The 21,798-nt window shown below is 42.7% G+C and overlaps 1 protein-coding gene across 6 annotated transcripts in view; it reads right to left on the bottom strand.

Moving 5' to 3' along the window:
* Positions 1-21,798, bottom strand: part of numbl (NUMB like endocytic adaptor protein) — a 34,411-nt gene that overhangs the window by 6,997 nt on the left and 5,616 nt on the right. For 3 of the 6 annotated variants that reach the window (XM_052077386.1, XM_052077385.1, XM_052077389.1), the window contains 3 exons: positions 2,854-3,004; positions 2,360-2,434; positions 1,606-1,680 (listed from right to left, as the gene is read on the bottom strand). In XM_052077386.1, coding sequence (XP_051933346.1) covers positions 1,606-1,680; positions 2,360-2,434; positions 2,854-3,004 — 301 coding nt within the window. Of the gene's footprint in view, positions 1-1,605; positions 1,681-2,359; positions 2,435-2,853; positions 3,005-3,849; positions 4,503-10,534; positions 10,628-21,798 lie in introns of those variants that run through there. The other 3 variants (XM_052077388.1, XM_052077384.1, XM_052077387.1) reach the window with 2 other exon arrangements.

Here is a 21,798-nt window from a genome sequence, read left to right as displayed (position 1 = left end):
TACTGGCTGACGTAGACGAGGTTTCGTGTGTATGTGTACATGCGAGACCTAACAGCAAGGAAAAAAACAGCATGGTGATGTGACTTTGTCTCATCTCGCTACAAGAAAGAATTTAAACTTTGGCTTCTGGTGGCGCATCACTGAAAGTCATGTGGCGAGAGGAAAGGGATATCATAATACAGTATAGGCCCCTACCATGCGACGTCACATTTGTGCGCTTCGTGCAGCCTTGGGGAGGAAGCGGCCGAGTAAGATCGAGTTCAAGACGCAAAACAGTCATTTGCACAGCTATATTTTAGACTTCCATTACCAGCTGTTGAACATATATGGATTAGAGCGGGGGTGTCAAACTCATTTGACATTGTGGGCCACATGCGGACTCGGTAGATGTCAAGTGGGCCGAACCATGAACATTTTACCATACTATGAATCACCAAAATATAATCTCTTTCCTTTGTTTTGCTCTCAAGAAGCATTGATTGTCGCTTTTATATAATTTGCTGCGTTGGGTCTATCTCGGTGACAGACTGAGACTGCTGTTTTCTTCCCCGATCAAACCGATCTTCTACTGTGATCAAAACAGTGTGCCCCCTGGCGGATAATCCACAAATTGCATTGAAATATTGAAAATATTCCTCCTGTGTCTTTAATGCATTTGTCATTTTTAAATGATCCCGCGGGCCGGATCGAAGCTATTAGCGGACCGATTCCGGCTGGCGGGCTGTATGTTTGACACCCCTGGATCAGAGGATAAAGAGGAGAAACAGAGGTGGTATTTTGAAGCCATGCCTGGGGGGGTTGTTGGGAGTTGTGACCTTAAGCGTGAATGTATTTGTGTGCAGTCTTCTTACAATATGAAAAGAAGGAGCGTACAGCATTTCTCCATTGAATGCTCGTCTTTATTCTCTGCAGCGCTTTAACGCGTTGGACTTTGAAAAGAGTCCCCGGTGAATTGCACTCACACAGGGAGGCCTCTCAGTCACCAGACATTCCTCAAGCGAAATTTTATGTCTCAGCCTCTCCTCCTGCTGAATACCTTTGGCAAGCCGCTCGACGGGCACAGAATGAGAGAAAATATTTTAATTTAACACCGCACTTCTCCTTTCAGTGGGTACATATGCGCAGTCAACTGGATTGCAACGCAAGAGCAATAATTCTGCCTTGGCAAAGTTATTCATGCTTAGTTTGAATGCCAGTCAAAAAGGTGAAAAATGCTCGTTTTCTCTCGATGTCAATGTGTAACGTTGAAGAACGTGTCGTATAAGAGCTGGTACGTTCTTCTCTGTCTCGTACATGACGATGTGTGCATAGTACTTGTATGTTGTCGCACGGAGCTTCAAATTATACAAACCTAATAATCAACATGAAAAGATACCTCGCCGACACAGTCGATCCAAAGTAAGCGTTAGTATCTTTGTAAAGGTGAACTTTACAGTTCAATTGACCAAATAAAGACCGATTTTTATGCGATGCAGGTTTTCCTCACTCACGCGTGCTTGTGACATGTGCGCGACTGCAACGTCATGTTGGATTTCTTTGTCATTAAAAAAAAAAGGGACAAGAAAATAGATACAGGCAAAACATTGAAGTAAAAAACATGCTTACCTTTGTTTTATCATCGACCACCCTGAGGCCATCAGCTGAAACCCACAATACTGCCTTCACTGTCTTTTTCCCGCTCTGCAAGGACCACAAAAAAAGGAAGACAATGAATGCTGCATCAGAAAGCCTACAAGTTTACACGTGGGAGTGATGTCCTCAAAAGCTATTGTTTGAATGTCTTGTCATACTAATAGTGTAAAGTTAAAAGGTCAAGGTCATCTTTATTGTCAAATATGCTTTTTGTATGCCATGCAGCATACATGTACGACATCCTCAGTGCAAACATGCAATGTTGTGGGAGGAGAGAGCAGAGACACAAAACGATTTTTTTTACAACACACAGGCCAACTAAGCCTATATGTTGTACCTTAAAGTACTTCATGAACTAAAATGACAAAAACACGTCACACGAATTGTGATTGTGGGAGTCAGAGAAACAGAACGAAAAACAATTTGTCTTTGAACCATTGTGTCGCAAGCTTAGAAGCTGGAGTCATTGCATAATCCCACAGAGAGAAAGCCAACAGAATAGACGGGACATAATTTATGCTGGCGGGAGTTAAAGTGGGAGCTAAATGAGGTGGGTGAGGGATTTATTAAGAAGAGGAGACTTTTTTTTTTCAGAAAAGTGGGAGAGTGTGCATCTCAAACACACGGTTGTGTAGTTGTGTATCAGCAAAACTAAACTAGAAATACACGACATGACCGAGAGTATTGAATGAGTTTGTGCACTTATAAGTACACGTCATGTACTCACAATTTTAAGCTTTTTCACCGCCTCCTCGCACACATGCATCCCTCGAGACTCCTCCACCTCCACCAAGCCCAGGTACTGTAGATCAAAGAATGCATGTTATTTTATTTTTAAAACCATTTCATTGATTTCAAACGACTGTTTTCACAATGGCACTGATCAATGACAGAGAAGACAAAGATGAAGCAGAAACAATAAACGTGACCGTTCGACCCATTCAAAGCGTTTCTATAGGTGCCGTATTGTGTTGGAATGATGACAGGACAGAAAAGGAAGCAGGATTGCAGGAAACTGAGGAAAACAGACTGACCGATTTACAAAATTGCAAATTTCTAGACCGCAGTCTTCATACGGTAGAATCTTTCCTGCTTTTTCACACAATATTAATGTCTACTCTGCAATAAATAACATACATGAATAGATTTGTGATGAATAACCGTCGAGCTGAGTGGCACAGGTATAACGAAATGCAAAAATCGGGGCTCGCGGAGGCTTACCCGTACAGAGAAGTTGCATTTTCCCTTGCGTACAGCCTCCTCGTCTGCCTGCCACTGATGCGGTCTGCTGGCCTCGGGTACATAGGTGGGCTTCTTCCTTCTCAGGCTCTGACGAAGCTTGTTCATCTCCGGGGTCACGTGCTCCCTGGTACTGTTGACGTAGAGACGGAGGTTCGTTTATCTTCAGGTTAAAAACAGACATTAAATGGAATATTTTCAATTTGCATGGAAGAGAAAATGAATGGAAGAAATTCGATTATGCTCCATATGTGGGGTACCTCTCCTACGTTAGCCACCTGAATGAAAGGGGTAAATATTAGAAAGTATAGTGCAGGATACCTTTTAATAATATATTTTTTTTGCGGCTCCAGACATATTTGTTTTTTTCTTTGATTGACCCAATATGGCTCTTTCACCATTTTGGGTTGGTAGACCAGGGGCCGGTCTAGTGGGTGGAATGAACAGCAAAGCACCGAAATGTTCTCATCATTCAGACTGCGCACGCCTTAATCAACACAAACACGAGTCTATAAACATTATTGTGTCTGTGCCGTCTAATCAGAGCGGTCAGCCGCTCTGCTGTGTACAGTGATGCCAATTTGCCCGCACACTGAAACATGACACCATTGAAAACGCTTTTAAAAGGATAATTACTGTTTTCATTCCCCCGCAGTACATTTGCCACAGGCGAGGGGGGGTCTGGGGTTCACCGGAAACATCTGAGAGTCTCTCGCCAAAAGCTGAACTATAATAGTCCCTTTGCAGCATCAGAGTTGCGGTATTTATGCAAATTGTTGATGCAAATTCTTTGCATTGTAACACAGCGGTACCGTCGCATCACACACAGTACAGTTTGCTCCAAGTGTCCGGCACAAACTTTTAAGACTCGCCAGGATAAAAAGTGAATCAATTTACAATAACATTGCCATTTATCCATCCAGACAGTAACTTCCATTATCTTGTATCTTGAAGAGGCTAACTTTCATATTTTCTTACCGTCCGGTTGCCCCCGAAATTGGCATACTGACTGCAACGGGGCGTATAATCGCACATCCTCGACACTGACGACATATAACGTCCATCGAGAAAGCGTAAAATCAGAAGACTGAAAAGAAGAGAAAGCTCCCTCTGCCACACACGTGGGTCAGGGTGCGCAGCCACATATGTGTATATATATATCTGTCCACTCGACGCATCATTTCCAATAATCACTCCTGCAGCGGTGGTAATGACTGGCGTGCCGGAAGCGTGCGTAAATTTACACTCCTTCTCACCTCACAGGCGTGTGTGTAATGTGGATTAGTGATACGCGGCGGCTGTATAACAGCTTGAGTGGCATTACTCATTCCTGGCCCGTGAGACGTGAGCTCAGTGCCAAGAATGGACACGCGCAGACATGCACACCTTCAACGTGCACACATGCTGGAGCTTGTGCCATTCGTTTCTGGGAACAATACCAAGCGCCCGCGTGTGTGTTCAAGTAATGTGAAACAGAAGGGAGGCGCTAGCTGGGAAGATCGCACGCAAGTGCTCCCATATTGGGCCAGTGGGAGAGAATAAGTTCAGGAACTAAGACACACACACACACACAGATAACAGCCACTAAAGTTTTTCGGTTTTAGCGTCTATTAACAACATATTTAGGTTACCAAAAGTGCTTAAAAAAAAGGGTAGGATATTAGTTAGACAGTCCAGTTCCATGGCAGTTAACTCATTCGCTCCCAAAGACGTTTTTAAACGTCTTTTCAGACGTGGTCCAGAATTGGCTGGTACTGAATGAGTTAAAGAAGCTCTCTTTCATTTTTTCCGAGCATCACGTTGCAAAATGACAAACGGCGCTGTAGTAAGCAGCCTTTAAGAGAGAGTCGCCGGAGACCCATCGGGGCGGAGACACGACTGAGCCCGCCAACATGGAAACACTTTCCATAGTTGTGACCTCACCCTGTCAACGACAACCATATGCAGGACTTGTTGAAGCTGCGAAAGATCGGACATTGAAGCATGAATCAATGAAAAGGTCCAAATGAAGACCATTGTGGTCATAAAGCCATCAGCACCTCGGAGTAGACTACACAAACCAGTGGCGTGAGCCCAAAAGGAAAAAAAAAAGCAATTTCCTCTCCAAACATCTGCAGTACATTAGTCTGCACTACTTAAACAGAGATGTGATATTTTGGAGAATCTAAAGTCTCTTTCGCCCAAACTGACGACTCACAGACCTCGCAATGGCCCAAAAACAACAACCCCAAAAGCACGAGACGACATATAGAAAGATGAATTGGAAATCTTATTCTTGTTCCACCCGTTTTGCGGTCCTGTGCAGCAGCAGGAGATCATTCCAGTTGACAACCACGACTGAAGAGCACGTTTGGTGGAAATGGAATTGATTTCTTCTCACGGTCAGGATACATGGTACTTGTCTATAGATGTGTGTGTATCTTTTTTTTTTTAATGTGGTGGTGGGGGCGGTGTATAATCTGTGCTAAGACAGCAAGACCTCATGTCTTCCCAGCTGTGTTTAGTGATCACGAGATGGGAATTGGATTGATATCTTTGGCTGGACTCCCCTTTCTCGCTCTCTCTCTCTCTCGCAAACACACCCACACACACACACCCACTGCATTTCTCCACAATCCAGATGTTTTGTGTTCAACGGCAGCTCTAAAATCTTGGTAAAATGAATCATTCTCCGCCCTCACGCTTCTTCTAAACCACATGGTAATGGAACCAACCTTATTAGAGAAGCAAGAAGGAGGAGACACGAGCATTCTGTGTCTCTGTGTCAATTTGTGTGTGCGTGTTAAATTGAGAATGACTCTGAATCAAACCACAGAACATTTTTCAGGTTATGCAAAAGCCAAAATAAAATTTGTATGAAATCTGTCGCGGTCTGCGTTAGTGCGGCGACCTCACAGTGCAGAGGTACCGGGTTCGATTCCAGCTCCGGCCTCCCTGTGTGGAGTTTGCATGTTCTCCCCGGGCCTGCGTGGGTTTTCTCCGGGTGCTCCGGTTTCCTCCCACATTCCAAAAACATGCATGGCAGGCTGATTGAACACTCTAAAATTGTCCCGAGGTGTGAACGTGAGCGTGATTGGTTGTTCGTTTCTGTGTGCCCTGCGAGTGTCTGGCGACCGGTTCAGGGTGTCCCCCCGCCTACTGCCCGAAGACAGCTGGGATAGGCTCCAGCAGGCCCCGTGACCCTTGTGAGGATCAGAAAATGGATGGATGGATGGACTCGGTCTATAAACTACCAAATCCAATGAAGTTGGGACATGTCAAAAAAAAAAAATGCCCGTTTGGAACATTCCACAGGTGAGCAGGTTAGATTGGAAACAGGTGAGCATTAAAAGAAGCATGCCAAAAAAGGTTCGCTCATTCCCATCAAAGTATTTCAGACTCCAGAGAAATCTTTGCACAGACGCGGCAAGGCCGAAAACCTTCGATCCCTTTGAGAGCACAGCATTAAAAACAAGCATCATTGTGGAAAGGATATTGGCTAAGTCGATCAATCAGCAGCATCTCAACCGACTCCAACTGCCAGCACCCCCGATACTCCCATGAAGGAAATTCAATTACAAAGTGAGACAATCATAAATTCGTTCAAGACACTAAAGAAGAAACCCATTACGAATTCCAAAGTAATGAAAAGTATAAACACTGAGCATTCATTTCAAACGAGTATGCATAACAAAGCAAAACCACAACAACAGTCAGTAAACCATCCAAAAGAAAAATGGATGCTCATCAGAATTTGACTTCTCTTCTGAAACGAGTTCTTTTCAGAACCTCTTCAAACAACAACAACAAGCATGTGATACACAGACAAATACTGAGGTTTGCCTTGAAATATATATTTAGGGTTCACCTAAAAATACAGCAAGTATGTTTTGTTCGAGATTATCCAACTTGTGTTTCAGAGGCAGAGAAATGACCTGAAGCAAAGACAGGCACAACATCCACTTACTTGTCGCACACGCTTGTGCACGCAAGCACACGCATACACCTGACCCACTTTCTGGGGCCTGCAGACTTCAACAGACACTTTCCATTTCTCTCTCTCTCACACACACTTTTAGACAACAGGTGGAGCGTGTATTCAAAATAAAGAGTGTGATTATGTCGAGATAAACGAGGTCACGTGTTTAGGCTGAAGTCTGACCCAGGACATGGTGGACTATTTCATTGCTTGTGCATGTGTGCACGTGTGTGTGTGTGTGTGTGTGTGTGTGTGTGTGTGTGTGTGACAGAGATATTTCAGCGTCTCAGTCAGATCAACATACCTTACGGGAAATAACAGTTCTGTATTGGCAAGACCAACTGAAAGATTTATTGCACCAATACCACGAGTGCACATACGCTTGCAGGCTGCCAAAACATTGGCGCACTAAAGAGTACGTAAAAATACAAAAAAAAAATGTTGGATTTTGTCCGTTTTTAGTCTGAAACCTGACCGCAAATGCAGAGACTCAATCGAAGCATGCAGTAAACAAATCATCGAAACAAAACTTTATGGAAAGTAAATAAGTAAGTCCGAAATAGGACAGCGTACTTCAAATAATATCACAACACCAAACATGCTCTGCAATCGTCAGTCTCTGAAAGGGCCAGACAGCCGTGTCACTGAACATTTCCAGGTCAATATCATCGCTGCACATTCCCACAAATCACTCGGTCACAATCCCCAATTGCTCTCTCGCCTCAACACAATGAGATCAGGAGAGTGTATTACAGTAAGCGTGTGTGTATATATGAGTGTGTGTGCTACTGACTGATGCAAATTGACAGCTGAAGCAGAGCCATGTGCCAAACCATCAGCCTGGCACCCACTGGGAGTGCCGTCTCTGTCATTCTCCATCTTTCTCTCTCTGGCTCTCTTTGCGCGCACACAAGTAGAATATCCTTCCTCGCCGCCTTTAAATCATGTTTCGCATGAGTTGCTGGCTATGGTGAGGCATTAAAGAAAGCTCATTAGCGGGTGGTCATCTGCATAATAAGCTTGAAATCTTGCCTCGGTGACTAAAGCCGCAGTGCATTTTGGGGAATGTGGATTGTCATGACAATATTTGATTGCGTGCCATATAAATCTGTCATCTGAATAAAATAACATCAAGCAACCAAAGATGGAAAATGCTCCTTAGACTCTGATATATTTGATCTTTTCTATAAATAAGACGTTTCTGAGAGCCTAACTAACCTGATAGCAGTCTTGCTAATAGGGTTTGATGGGGGTGTTCTTTCATTTCAAACTGATGGAAAACACAGTATTGACACACGTTTTTGTGTTTTCTGTGTGTGTGTGCGCTCCTCAAAAGAGATCTACTGTAGCATATTAATGTAAGGTAAAAATCCAACATCGTCTGCGCTTGCGCTGGGAACAACGGGAAGAGCGTGTAGCATATCAAGCTAGCCCAAAGCGTGTCGACATTCATGTCTTGCATGTGTCTGCGTCTTCGATTCTGTCCGTTCTATTGTTTGTGTCCTCGCATGTGCTGTAAAAGAGACGGAAACGGGTCCGGTTGGGAAAACGAATCCAAAGTCATTGTGCGGCCAGGCGTGAAGGGGAGCAGTGGAGTCGATACTCTCCACTATCATGTTGTCATGCTACAGTCCGGTCCCACTTGTATTTTCTCTCCTCGGTACTCACCAAGGGTCATCCTATAATCCCTAACAAATCTCTTGAGATCATACAATAATTCATCGGCTTGGTTTGAATGAACTTTGCAAAGTCAGGGTGCTGGCTGGGATAGTCTCCAGCAAGCCCCGAGACCCTTGTGAGGATAAAGCGGATCGAAAAATGATAAGATAAGATATCCTTTACTTGTCCCACACTGGGGAAATTTACAGCCTCCAGCAGCAAGAATGTAGGTAGAAAGAAGAAAGAAGAAAAAAAACAACAAACAGTTCAATTAAGTGCAATATTAACACAAAATGGATAAATCGCAGTGCTATTTACAATTGTCTTTCACATCATTTAATTATTATTATTATTATTATTATTATTGTTATTTTTATTCAGCAGCCTGACCAAAAAAAATGGATGGATTCACTAATTGTTAATGTATGTTAAGACACTGGCACTATTTATGCTGCTGTGGAGCATAGACAAAAAAATAATAATAATGCATTGGTAGAACATACGAACTCTGGGCACAAGTGAACCAAGCCGAGAGCAAATTGGATATCTTCTTGTTGTGAGGCAGAAGTACTCACCACTCATCCACACTTATGCCCGCCAAATTTGGGGTCACCAACTGTCAGTATTTAAAAAAAATACTGTCAGTAAGGTCATGCTACTTTAATGGGGTTGCCGTGGCCAAGTGATCACGATCGCTACCTTCCAACAGAAGGGTCATACTTCAAGTCATTCAGCGACAGAAGAATTTGGGCAGAAAAATCTTTCAGCTTTAAGTGTTGACGGAGCTACAGAGGATGAGCAACGGGCCACAACTGTGTTCGCTAGTGTCACAAAAATGTAACGTATTGCATATGCATGTAAGCGCGACCCTTAAAGTGGCTCTTCTTCTTAATGATTGCCAAGCAGGCACATGATTTCCTTTCCTTGCAATTCGTGTTGTGTTCAATGAAGGAGAGGCCTTTGCATTTGTAAACAGGGCAAAGTCCTGAACTCAAAAGAAACCCCCTTGTGTACCGTATGTAAAAAAAATATTCAAAGGTCTGTAGCCTGAGTGCATACAAAGAGAATTTCCGGTCCACCCAAAATACGTCAGATGTTACCTCATAGTTTTGGAAGTTCTGCATTTTTGGGGAAAACATCTGCACTCATGGAGAACTTTCCACATTTACACAGGTCCTTTAACATTGTTTGCATTCAAGAAGTTTGAACATCGCTCCCACAACTAAACTGTGAAGATCAATGTCGAAAGCTGTTTTTTTTTGGTGACCATCTCTTTCGCCTTGTTATAGTGTCTGCCGGTCCAGCTTTAAACATGGCCTTTCTTCTCTCTTCATCTTTTTTTTCCTTCCTTTTTTCCTTTTGAAACCCTACTTTCACACCCCTCCTCTCATTGCGCCGTCCTGTTGCGTCTCGCTTTTCTTTATTTGTCCTCATTCCACTCGTGACGTCGTCTTACTCTTCGCCTCGGGACCGTTTCTCTCTGCCGCCTTGACGCGAGGCCAGAGGGAAAGAAGAGGAAAGCAAGCGTCTTGAAACTCCCTGGGAATTAAGCAAATCCTCCAGGCTACGCGACTTGATTGAAAACGTACCTTCTGCCGTGGGCAAAGGCATGCATGCCAAATGCTCATGCACCTCTCTCAGGGGGCAAAAGCATGCTCCTGAACACAAATATGCCGGCACGTGACACAGAAGCAATATGCTGTGTGCGTTTGCATAAATAACATGTTTAATCTCTTCCATATGGGCATGTAGTTTCTGCATCTGCTAAGGCTATTATCGACGATGAGCCCTGTGGACACAGGCTAGACCAGACCTTGGCACGGTTTGAAAAGCGGCTGTCGCCGATAACACAACAGCCATCGGGGAAAAATATAGCATTTGCTCTTGACCGCTGTAGAGCTGAGCGAAATGGAATGCACGAGTGAATACTAGCGCACCAGTGACCCAGTTTGGAGTCCAAACAAACACAGTGAAGCCTAAAGCGACGGTACCGTGCGGTTCTTGCACAAAAACAACGACGACAGCCGTAGGCCCTCTCTGACTCACCTGGTTTCGATGGCATCCCCGACCTCACCGTAAGAACTCATCGTAGACGGAGAAGATCGCAGAGGTGACGAGCCGAGGTTTTGAGACGAATGGCTGTGGCGGCAACAGCGGCACAATGGGGGGGGGGAGAAAAAAAATGAGCGGAGGAGAGATTTGTGTGATGATATCGCCACTCAGAATGAGGAGCTGGGTGGAGAGCGAGCGAAGAGCCACACCTCTTCTTAAGAGATTAACTTGGAAAAGGAGCCTTCACACGTGTGCGCGCACAAACACACACACACACACAGATTCACGCAAACGCAATTAGTAGTGCCCACATCTGAGCGTCTGTTGTACAGATGTACAGAAACAAACAAATACTGCACAAGCGTGCATGCTCACAGCTGTGCTATAAATAAATGACAAATCAATGTCTGCCCCGGATCACGGGAGTGGGGAAATACTGGAGAGACAGGATAAAAACAAGAGAAAGAAGAGGAGTGGAGTGCTGGGTAAAGCGTGTCGTCACGGGTGCTGACACGGTTTTCTGCACTCCATCTGTTCTTGGTGCACTGGTCAATAGTGCACCGGGGGAGCGGGTGAGATGAGGGGCCGGCGCTTGATGATAACAGCTGGAGCTGGAACTGCACCAGGTCAAAAAGAGGAAGCGCCCGGATGCCCTGATAGGATGCAATGTGTGCAAGTCACAGTAATACAGCCATTAAGAGCATGAGCGCATGAACCAAAACGATTCATTCACCCTGGACTTAAGTCTCTAAAGTAGTTCCAACATAAAGCACACACAATTGCATTTATGAAATCTCTGCAGTTAGCAAAGCGTTTATGTATATGACGCAAACACTACAAGGCTCCGATGTTTTTGTGATATTTTACTTTGTGGAACAGTTTTGCGAATCAGTGACTTCATTTGTGAAGCTTTAATTAAAAAAAAGCAATAATTTAATGAATGAATTATTTTTTCCCTCTTTTTATGTAGACTACAATTTTTATTTCTTAAATTCACACTGTGTATAAGCAGCAAATATGTCTGGGAGCAACGCTAAATTGATTTAAAAAAAAAAAAGCTCAGTGGTAAATGTAATTTCGGGAGGATTTATTGTGCGGACCTCAAAAGTAAATGACCAAGTTGTAAATAGCGGCGGGGGGGCAGAGAGAAGGAAAAAATATGATGTAAAATCCTTGGCATACATCACAGGCGTCTAATGAAAACCTTTGAAGCAAAGCATGTTATCCCAAAGAGGAATGGGCCAAGAAGAGATGAGATAATATCAGCCATTCGGGTGCACACAAAAACACTTTTATCTGACCTACAGGTCATTTATTTTTGCCTCTGGTCAAAACCACAGATTGAAATTTCATTCAGCTTTCTTTGGTCTCATTATGCATCTGTTCTCTCCTTTATTCATTCTCAATTCAACTGTATTCATAGAGCACTTTAAAACAACCATCGCTGTATAAGAAGTGCTTTGTGAGGAGCTAAAATATTCCCACAATAAATAAATGAATAACAAAGACAGTAGAAAGCACAAAAACAGTTCAACTAAAAGTCAAGTCTAGTCAAAACGGCAAAGAATACAAATGTTGTTTAGAGCCGAGTTTTAAAGATGAGTAGCGAGGAGGCTTGCCGAACCGTCAATGGGAGGTCATCCCAAAGAGAGGAACCAGCAAAGGAAAAGGCTCTATCCCCTTCGCTTAGCTCACGGGGCCGGTACGTAGGGGCAGAAGAGCTCAGAGAGGTAAAATGGGGTGAGGCCATTTAAAGATTTGAAAATGGAAAATAGAATCTGAAAAACAAAACAAACTAATATGTATAGAAAGCCAGGGTAGGGTTGCCAGAGTAAGAGTTATGTGCTCGTTCTTAGAAGTATCTGTCAAGAGGCGAGCAGCAGCATTTTGGACCAACTGGAGACGCATAATGGAGGATTGGCTGACTCCAAAGTAAAGCGCATTACAGTAATCCAGCCGAGATGTACGAAGGCATGAATCGCTGTTTCAAAGTGCTGTTGAGAAAGGAAGAGGCTTCACTTTAGCCAGCTGCCTAAAATGAAAGTAGCTGGATTTAACAACAGCACCAATTTGCCGGTCCAATTTACTTTAAATGTTAATTTAACATTAAAATAATTCATAATCAGCATGGCATCCCAGCTCCTCCGACATTCGAATGACCATCTTACTGAAAACCTTACTGCTGCATGGCAACCACATCACATGACAACCAGTCGTATTTTTGTGGACATTTAAACACGGAACGGTTAAAGAGATGGGGATGTCCAAAATGCATATGTTGTTGTCCAAAGGTAGTATTTTTTGCAGTAGTAGTAGAATGACTCCTGGCTACAAATTCCTTGTCTCTTCTGATGCAAGATCTTGCGGGGGAGTCTCTGAAAGGGTGACAGAAGGATAGGAGATGAGCCAGATGAACCTCCTGCTGCTCTCGGAGTACAAATCAGATAGAATGGTGTGAAATCAGTAATTGCCTAATGCAGTGAAGAGGGTGGCCGTTGAAGGCAAAGAGTGTATTCTGTTGCCTTGTTTAGGAGCACCCCTAGTGGATGGAAGGAGAATAGCACAATGAAAGGCTCTGTCAGTGTATTGCGCTGTCAAGCCAAGTGGATGTATGCAGTGGATATCAAAATGTGAAATGAAATATTGGTAGCTTTATAATTGCTACCCATGTGCGTTTATTATCTGGTTTAAATCATCAATCACTAGTCACACAAATAATATACAAGTGTACGGTTAAAGGGACATGATCAGAACCCAACTGTGGAATAAGAAGTCTATGAGACCTGATAAGAAATAAATCATAATAGAATTGTTTTTTTTTTTAAATAATAATGACTACACGTTCAGCTTTCTGCTTTAGTTGTGCTCTATTGACTCAAACAGAACCCATTTTGACACACTCATTTTGGGGATGCATCTCTCCAAATTTAAAAATGCTGACCATCAAACAACATATTCATGCATTATGTACATGTATGCATGTCAAGCAATTATATATAAGGCCCCAAGTCGAAAATCAATAGGCTTTTAGAGCTTTTAACATCTGCCTCATCACTCTGCCCGTCCTTGGTCTAAAAGTGCTTTTCTCGACACAAAGCACATGATGATAATGCGATGGGACGCAAACTTTTAATAGAAGGGCAGGACAGCACAACGAACAACAGTGAGTCCATATTCGCGCTAGTTCCTTTTTTATGTGGAATGACCAACTCTTACACATTCCGGATGATGAAATGTTGACTCAATGCATATGCATAAAGAGATATCTACGGATCCATCTGTCGGTCAGTCCATTTTCTTCAGTGGCATCTTCCATCTGTCTATTTGCCCTCAAATCTGTTCAGGAAAGCTGTCTTGTCCTTTTCTATCTGCCCCCACAACAGAAAGGTTCGGTAAAGCAACCTGCATAACAGAAACCAACTACAAAAAAAATGCAATAAAAATGAAAAGTGTCTGCCGCGAAGACTTTAAGATAATTTTCATTTAAAGTGGTACCTCTACTTATGAACGCCTCTTCATATGAAATTTTCAAGTTACGAAACGTCTCAACAGGAAAATATTACCTCTTGTGACGAAAGAAATTTCAAGATACGATAAAAATACAATATGGCCTACTCGTCGCAGCTCCGAGTTCCCTGAACGCAGCATACTTATAGCTGCTCTGCCATTGGCTACCACTGAGCAACATCCTGACATCCCATTGGCTAAGAGACTTCTAACTGTATGACTATGTGTGCAGATAGAGAGATCTGTGTCGATGCAGCGTCCTCGTCATTCGCTCCTTGGTCAATGATGTGTTACGAAGTGTTGACGAATCGGGCGATCATTCAATATGCTGATTTTTGCCTTGGACATTTTCAAAGGATTATTAAAAGACGACAAAAGCAAACGTCTTTGGAGAGAGAACAAGGACTAAAGAGGGCAAAAAAAAAACCCGACGAGGACGGAGTTAAATGTTAAATGACCATTTTTATTATTTACTCTTTTCATTGTTTTTTACATTATGCACAACTCTCATTTATTGTGCAATAATCGAATTGTACCATGTATTTGTTCGATATTTTGATGCATTTTTATGCTTCTGAAAACATTTATTTCCGAATTTTGGGAGGGCTCGGAACGGATTAGGGCATTTACATGGAAAACGCGTTTCTACTTACAACACCTTCTAGATGAGAAATTTCTTCCAGAACCAATTCATTTCGTAAGTAGAGGTACCACTGCACAGAGAGAATGTTTTTGCTTTGCTGAAGCAGGGAGGACTCATAATTGTGCGGGGGATACTGTGACCTTCACAGGGTGGTCCTGTCCCATCGACAAGCATTAAAAGCCATCAGTCTGGTCATGCAGAAACAATGGCAAACAAAACTGGTGCAGGAAATCAAGACGGACGTAGTTAAATACGGCTGCATCATGTGGAACATATGAAATTTCAAAGAATAACTCTATCTGAACCTTTGACCAGACAGTTAATTGCCTGACATAAACAGACTTCACTGACCACATTTACAGTCAATATTTGAGTTAAGATCAAAATTCTGGTTTCTGAAACATTCGGGACAACATGTGTAAGTGTGAGTTACTCCGTATATATGCTAAATGTGACCAATTGGAATATCCCAATCTAAACCGTTGCCGAATATCAGCAATATTCGGGTATTGAGAAGGTTATCGACGGCATTTAAACGTAGTCACTTTCTATCACAGAGTAGGGCCACTCTAACCTTACCATTATACTTTGATTCCTCACGGCACACAAAAAAAAGACATCACAAGCAAAAAAACAACTTCAGTGTTATTGTTTCCTTGGTAAAAGTATGGCAAGACAAAAGAGAGGGATTCTTTTGGAAACTAAATGAGTGTGTACGCGTGCGCTTGCAGTCACGAGAGATTACAGACGCGCGACACAGATGGTCAGCGCGTCTCGTCTTTTCACCGTCGCCGCCACCACCACCACCATCGAGAAGAATGGCCAGCGATGGGCCATCCTCCTCCTCCTCTTCCCCCTTTCTCTTTTATCAGCACGTGTGTCCGTCAAACAGGAGCGCGTGTCTGGGACAATGGCCGCCAGACAAAGAGCCCGCCGACTCCCCACCACCACCACCACCACTAAGAGCCTGAAAAGGGGGGCACGTGGGCCTTGTCATCGAGGGAACAATAGCACTGGAAGAGAGAGGCGGGGAGGGAGGAAGGGATGGTGTTGCCCACCAGCGCAAACATAAGAGTGATGAAGTACAGCCTGGTTGGTGGCCCTGAGTTTTTCCATTTTTTTCACTGCAACTATCAAGCTCGGTAGTTTGAAAACATGTCTCAGAAGTGCAACACACACTGCTTGCGACACATCCATCTTGGAGCAAGGGGCTACTTTGGCACCCAGGGAGCAGTTTGGGGTATTGGTGTCTTACTCAAGGGCACCACAGGCATGTGTCCGTGGATAGTCTTGAGCAAGGGTAGCAGGTGTGATAAATATTGGATATTGTTTCCAGTCACTCCCTAAAGTTGGGGGCCATGACCACGCCATCAACAGAATGCATAAAAATATTGGGAGCTTAAAAAAATGCTCACATTAGGAAAAAAAATCTCTAATTGATCGTTTTAATGTGTTGCTGTGTACATGCGGTATACTCATCTAACTCGTGTGGAATTTCCATAAACCCGAGTATGATCACCAGACCTTGCTCATTCACATTAGTACAAATGCAATATGGCGGTACCGCTACTTACGAAGGTCTCCTCATCATGTTTATTCTTTACTCTATTTTTTTTTTAATTATGCACAACTCTCATTTATTGTGCACTAATCTAATTGTTACATGTATTTGTTCCAAAATTTGATGCTTTGTTTATGCTTTAGAAAACATTTATGTCTGAATTTGGGAGGGGGGGGGCCTTGGAACGGATTAGGGCATTTACATGGAAAACACGTCTCTACTTAGAAAATTTTCTAGTTACAAAATTTCTTCCAGAACATATTAATTTTGTAATTAGAGTTCCCACTTTACATTGAAACTATATTCACATTAGCATTAATGGCATAAAATTTAGCAAGCACGTTTCAAGGCCTTGAAAGACAGCTTCCATTAAAATGTCTGCAAAAAAAAGAACAATGAAAATGGAGTGCAAAATGCCAGTCCCAACTTCTTTATTAGATGTGGTGAGAGACAATTTTTTTCCCGTGTTTTTCTGATGAAGTAGCAGAAATGACATCTATTTGAATTGCGATGTTGTCAATGTGCCGCCATTTAAAATCGGGATATTCCAGTTGACATGTATAAGAAACGAAGTAAATGAGTTCGACCGAATGTTTCAGCAACCGGAATTTTGACCTTAACCCGAATATTGACTGTGTGTAAGCATAGCTAGGAGATTTTGGAACAGCTGGGCTGAGTCTGCGGAGTAACAGAAGGTAAGATAGGGGAGTGGACAAGAGGACACCGAGAAAGAGAAGACATTTTAAGCCAAGCAGCCAAGCAGGCTGCTGACACACTCTTTTGAGGCAGCAGCTGGTTGGAGAGGGGATCTCGCCAGCTGTGCCTCCGCTGACCTCCACCCACACCTCCTCTTCCCCCTTTTACATGCAAACCCCCAGCCCCCAATTCTTTAACCAAACGTAGGCAAACACACGCCGCACTCAACCATCTGTCAATAGGAGAATCGTGGCTCACATGTCAAAAAATATCTCATCCTGCACCGTGCACCAAACCAAATCACCGGAGAAAGAATCCTTCTTCAACTTCTCCGACGCCTCAAGTATGGAGCCGTGTTACCTCAATCGAACACGAGGGTTCAAATCCAATGGCTGTTCTAAAACAGAGTAAAGCTCGTTTACATTCAGCACAACTCAGAAAGGGACACAAGCGAACTTGGCTGCAGCTAATATTCTTATATATAACTTATATACTTTCAGTGTAATCACTTTGCAATGAGCATTACACACACGAAAAACACGACTACACTCATACGAACAAATTTGTGTGACTGTCAGTGTGACTCAGGGCCGGGCGATATGCTGTTGGTATGTCGATACCTCGATATGAAGATTCAAGATTTTAAAATTAGGACGATGTCAGTAAGGCAAACTTTCCACATCGTACTGCATGTACACATTAGCCCAACCAGTCACATTTCTCCTTACAAGTTTGCTATTGATTGCCAGCCAATGACAATCATCTTAGAGAGGGACAGGGAGATTCGTACACAAACGGAAACACAACCGGCCAACACACACACACACACATTGTACCTCCTGTACTAAAAAAAAAATAAAGAAAAGAAAAACAAGATTTATTCAGCATAGTAATCGATGAATGGAAGCGAGTCTTGCGTTTTGAAATAACTTATCTGTATATATATTGCGCGTCGTCCCGCACGCGGTCTGTCCTTCCGTCTGTCACTTTTCAAAACGTACCTACTTCACCGCGCCGCTGCGCGCCGCCACTGCGCGCCGCCACTGCGCGCCGCCACTGCGCCGCTCAGGCAGTGGCTCACTACGATCGCGCGGGCATCTTAGCGAAAAAATGTTGTCTATCCACAAGCATTGCAATGAAATTGTTAGTTATTTAGTAGAGCTAAACATCTCTTTATTTTCGCGATAAGCAATGAAGATGAACAAAAAGTTGAACCAAGCAACAACACTTTTGTGGGCCGAAGGCCCACCTTACCAGCCTTCCGTAGGAACTAGCTGATGAGCCGCCCGGAGGGCGGCGAACCAGCTAGTTTTGTCATAATTATCAACCACGTCTTACTTCTATACCAATCTCTGCGTTTCTTGACTGATGTTATTTTTAGTGGATTTAAAAAAAATGATACAATTGAATATAGTGTACGTGGAGCCTCAAAACGGGAAACAGGCTGGCACAATTGAGATCGCAGCGAGTCCAAACATTACATCGGCCAATGTTCAGGAGTGAGTGTCCAACTGTTTTTCTGACAGTCCCGTTGAAGTAGGGTTCAGAAGAATTGTGTTAACACACACATACGCACACAGACAAATACTTCTGTTCAGTTTTGTGTAAGGTTTGCTTCCACAAGAAAATACGATCATCTGCCCTCTTTTCAATCCGAAAACTCTTTTACTCCAAGGCCTCCTTTCCTCCATGTCTTTACCCTCAAGCGTTAGTTATCAGTGTGAATATTGGATAGGGACAGATTGTATGGCAGAACACAAGACCTACATACACAAACCTACACAGGCCAGACAGAGGCAATGTATGATGAGGGGTGAAATTATCATCTATTATTATTAGAGCCGTCAGTTTAGCACATTATTATCGGCATTAATTTAAATCAATTTTAACGTGATTACATTTAAATCCACTATAGGCTGAGTATGAGTTTAACTTAGATGTGCACTTTATAATTTTATATTGCTCTGTTTTAATTCCCTAAAAAGAGCTGTTGTGTGACAAAATATTTTTTCAATGTTGTTAATGCACAGTAATAATAATAATACATCACATTTGTAAGCGCCTTTCACAACACTCAAGGACACTGTACAGCCAAGACCAATAGTAAAACACAGATAAAATAATAAAGAAAGAAAGAAAGATTTAAGGCGGGTAGGCAAGTCTGAATAGGTGGGTTTTGAGCTGGGTTTTGAATAAGGAAAGAGAGTCAATATTACGAATGTTGGGAGGAAGTGAGTTCCAGAGTTTGGGGGCAGAGCGACTGAAGGCTCTGCACCCCATTGTACTGAGACGGGCAGAGGGTAGAAAAAGGTGGAGGGAGGATGAGGACCTGAGTGAGCGAGAGGGAATGGAGACACAGTAATATTGTGTGAGAGATTACGTGTGAATAACTGCTCCAAGTGAAAAATGTTCATGTAAAATTGAAAATCGAAATTGTTGTTTCAGTAAATATTTTTGCACATGGAAAATTGATCCATGATTCCATGTTGATGAGAGCATTAAAATGGAAAAATAGGACAAATTTTTTTAAAAAGACATTTAGGATCGATAAAAAAATGTAAGTAACCACGATTAATTATGAGTTAATTATAACAGTTGTGTTTTAATCATGGTTAAATATTTTAATCGTTTGACAGCTATAATTATTATACAACTACATAAAACACTTATTTTTCACAAAAAAAACACAAAGGCTATTGCTATTTTCCATATAGGACCAAATGCTTAGTTGCAGGGTTTTTTTTTTTTTAAATAAATGATCACTCATTGTATTTTTTTTTAACCAAAAGTTGCTATTTTAATATGGACCATTTTTGATTGCGTTTACGTTGCAACTTTTTTTTTTTTGGCACTCATTTACGTAGTTAGTGTTCTTGTCTGTCTGGGCTTTCAGAAAGTGACATTTCATAAAAGCGTACCAATTACTGATGTCTACAAAATAACTTCAGGGAAGGGACACATGGTTCTTTATTACAAAGAGACATCAACACCAGCAACAAGTCACTAACTTTAAAAGCTAAACAGAGGACGATTAAGTGAGTAGACTGTAGGTACTCCAAACAGGGGGCAACAATTCTGGTCAAGCCAGTGTTTGAATTATGTATTATGGGAGTTGGCTGTCTGGATGTGAATATAATGTAAGGAAGGGGGCCATTGAAATCTGGTGTGTGTGTGTTTGTGTGTAGGTAAGAGCGAAAAATATAAAATATTGAAAGCTGCCGAGTGTGTCAAAAAGGAATGCACAAAATGAACAAGTCCCTATGTGGCACATAGTTAGCCAGAGAGGAGGCAAAATACACACGCAGCCAGACACAAGACTCAAAAGCATCTTCCTGTGTTCTGCACGTGCACATCAAGTCAGCGGTCATCTGGTGATCAGGAAGCATCACCGCTCTCTTGTCTTTTCCTCTCCTTGAGCCTACCACACCCACAACTTGACCTCCCAATGTTAAGCTCACACAGGCGAAGACAGGAGACAAGGAGTGACAAGAAGGAAGCATGCTACTCACCCACTGAGAATGACATGAGCTAGAGAGATGAAGGGAGAGGGGCAACACTAACCAGGCCACAGTGTTCTAATGACATCACACAACCTCCTTGCTGTGCCAGGCTGCCATCTCCGCTATATTGCTACGATTCTGAGGAGCAGATCACCAGGGCGGGGGTCAGTCTGCACACTCTTTTGGTCACTCTCGGAAGACATAGCAATGAAAACTAACATTTCAAGCAAAATCAGTCGACATTCCATTGGGGGAAGTGGGGCCATTTCCGCGCAGCTCAGTCAAAACTGGGAAAATGATATCAGAAAGATCATATTGAGAATGATGATGCTAAGTACATTCAGCCTTGAAACTGCATAGAAAATCAATGTTAATGGGCCGTTCTGAAATGTCCTGGCTGTCAGTGGTTGGTGCTCGTAAGAACTTCCAATTAAAGGCGGATGGCATGATTTCATACACTCTCCGTGATATCATCCAACTTTGTTCATTTGGCGCTTTCACAACAGCTGCATCTTTACAGAATATTTAACATAAAAGGATAAGAATACAACAGCACACGTAAAACATCAACGATAATACAATCGTAACACAGACGAACAACCATTCCCTCAGACCCAGGGGACGATTCAGAGCGTTCCATCAACCAACCATGCATCTTTGTTAGAATGTGGGAGGAAACCGGAATACCCGCAGAAAGCCCACGCAGTCACCGCTAAACTCCACACACAGACTGAAATCTAACCCCGAACATGCACTGTGAGGCGGACGTGCGAAATGGTTCATCCACCGCCTTCCGAGGGATATTTTGAGGCTGAATCATGCTTTTGGTACATCTTCAGCAGCATGGGAATTTAAGTTTATGCCCCTCTATGCGAGTTAACATAACATAGTACAAACCATTCGATCAAAATGCTCCGTTAAAAGGTACACAAATGTCATACTTTTGCCAAATAATGCTTGTATATTAATGGATGTTGATCAATTCCAGGTAGTGTTGGATTGCTACGATCTACTTCTGTTTTTCTTGGTTGCGCATTATGTGAATGCAAATGCAAACAGTGACAACGAATGGCAATGGAGAAGACTTTTCAATAGGCTATCGTCTGTACTCACATTGGGCAAGGGACAAGATCATTGTGAATAATGTACTAGTTTCTCCTTAGATTCAGACACATTCAGTACAAGTCTTACCGCATGCGAATTGTATTTGGAGCCGTAAACTTGTTGAGCGATCATTTTTGACTCATTTCTGTTTTCGTGATCGCAGTACAAACAGCTAGGAACCATGTGTGCGAGCGACCCAGCTGCAGAGGATAAAATGGAACAATGAAGCTTTGATTTTTTTTTTTTT

This window comes from Hippocampus zosterae, chromosome 10 (assembly GCF_025434085.1).
Source record: "Hippocampus zosterae strain Florida chromosome 10, ASM2543408v3, whole genome shotgun sequence".
Lineage (NCBI taxonomy): Eukaryota > Metazoa > Chordata > Actinopteri > Syngnathiformes > Syngnathidae > Hippocampus > Hippocampus zosterae.
This window is presented reverse-complemented; position numbering and strand designations above follow the sequence as displayed.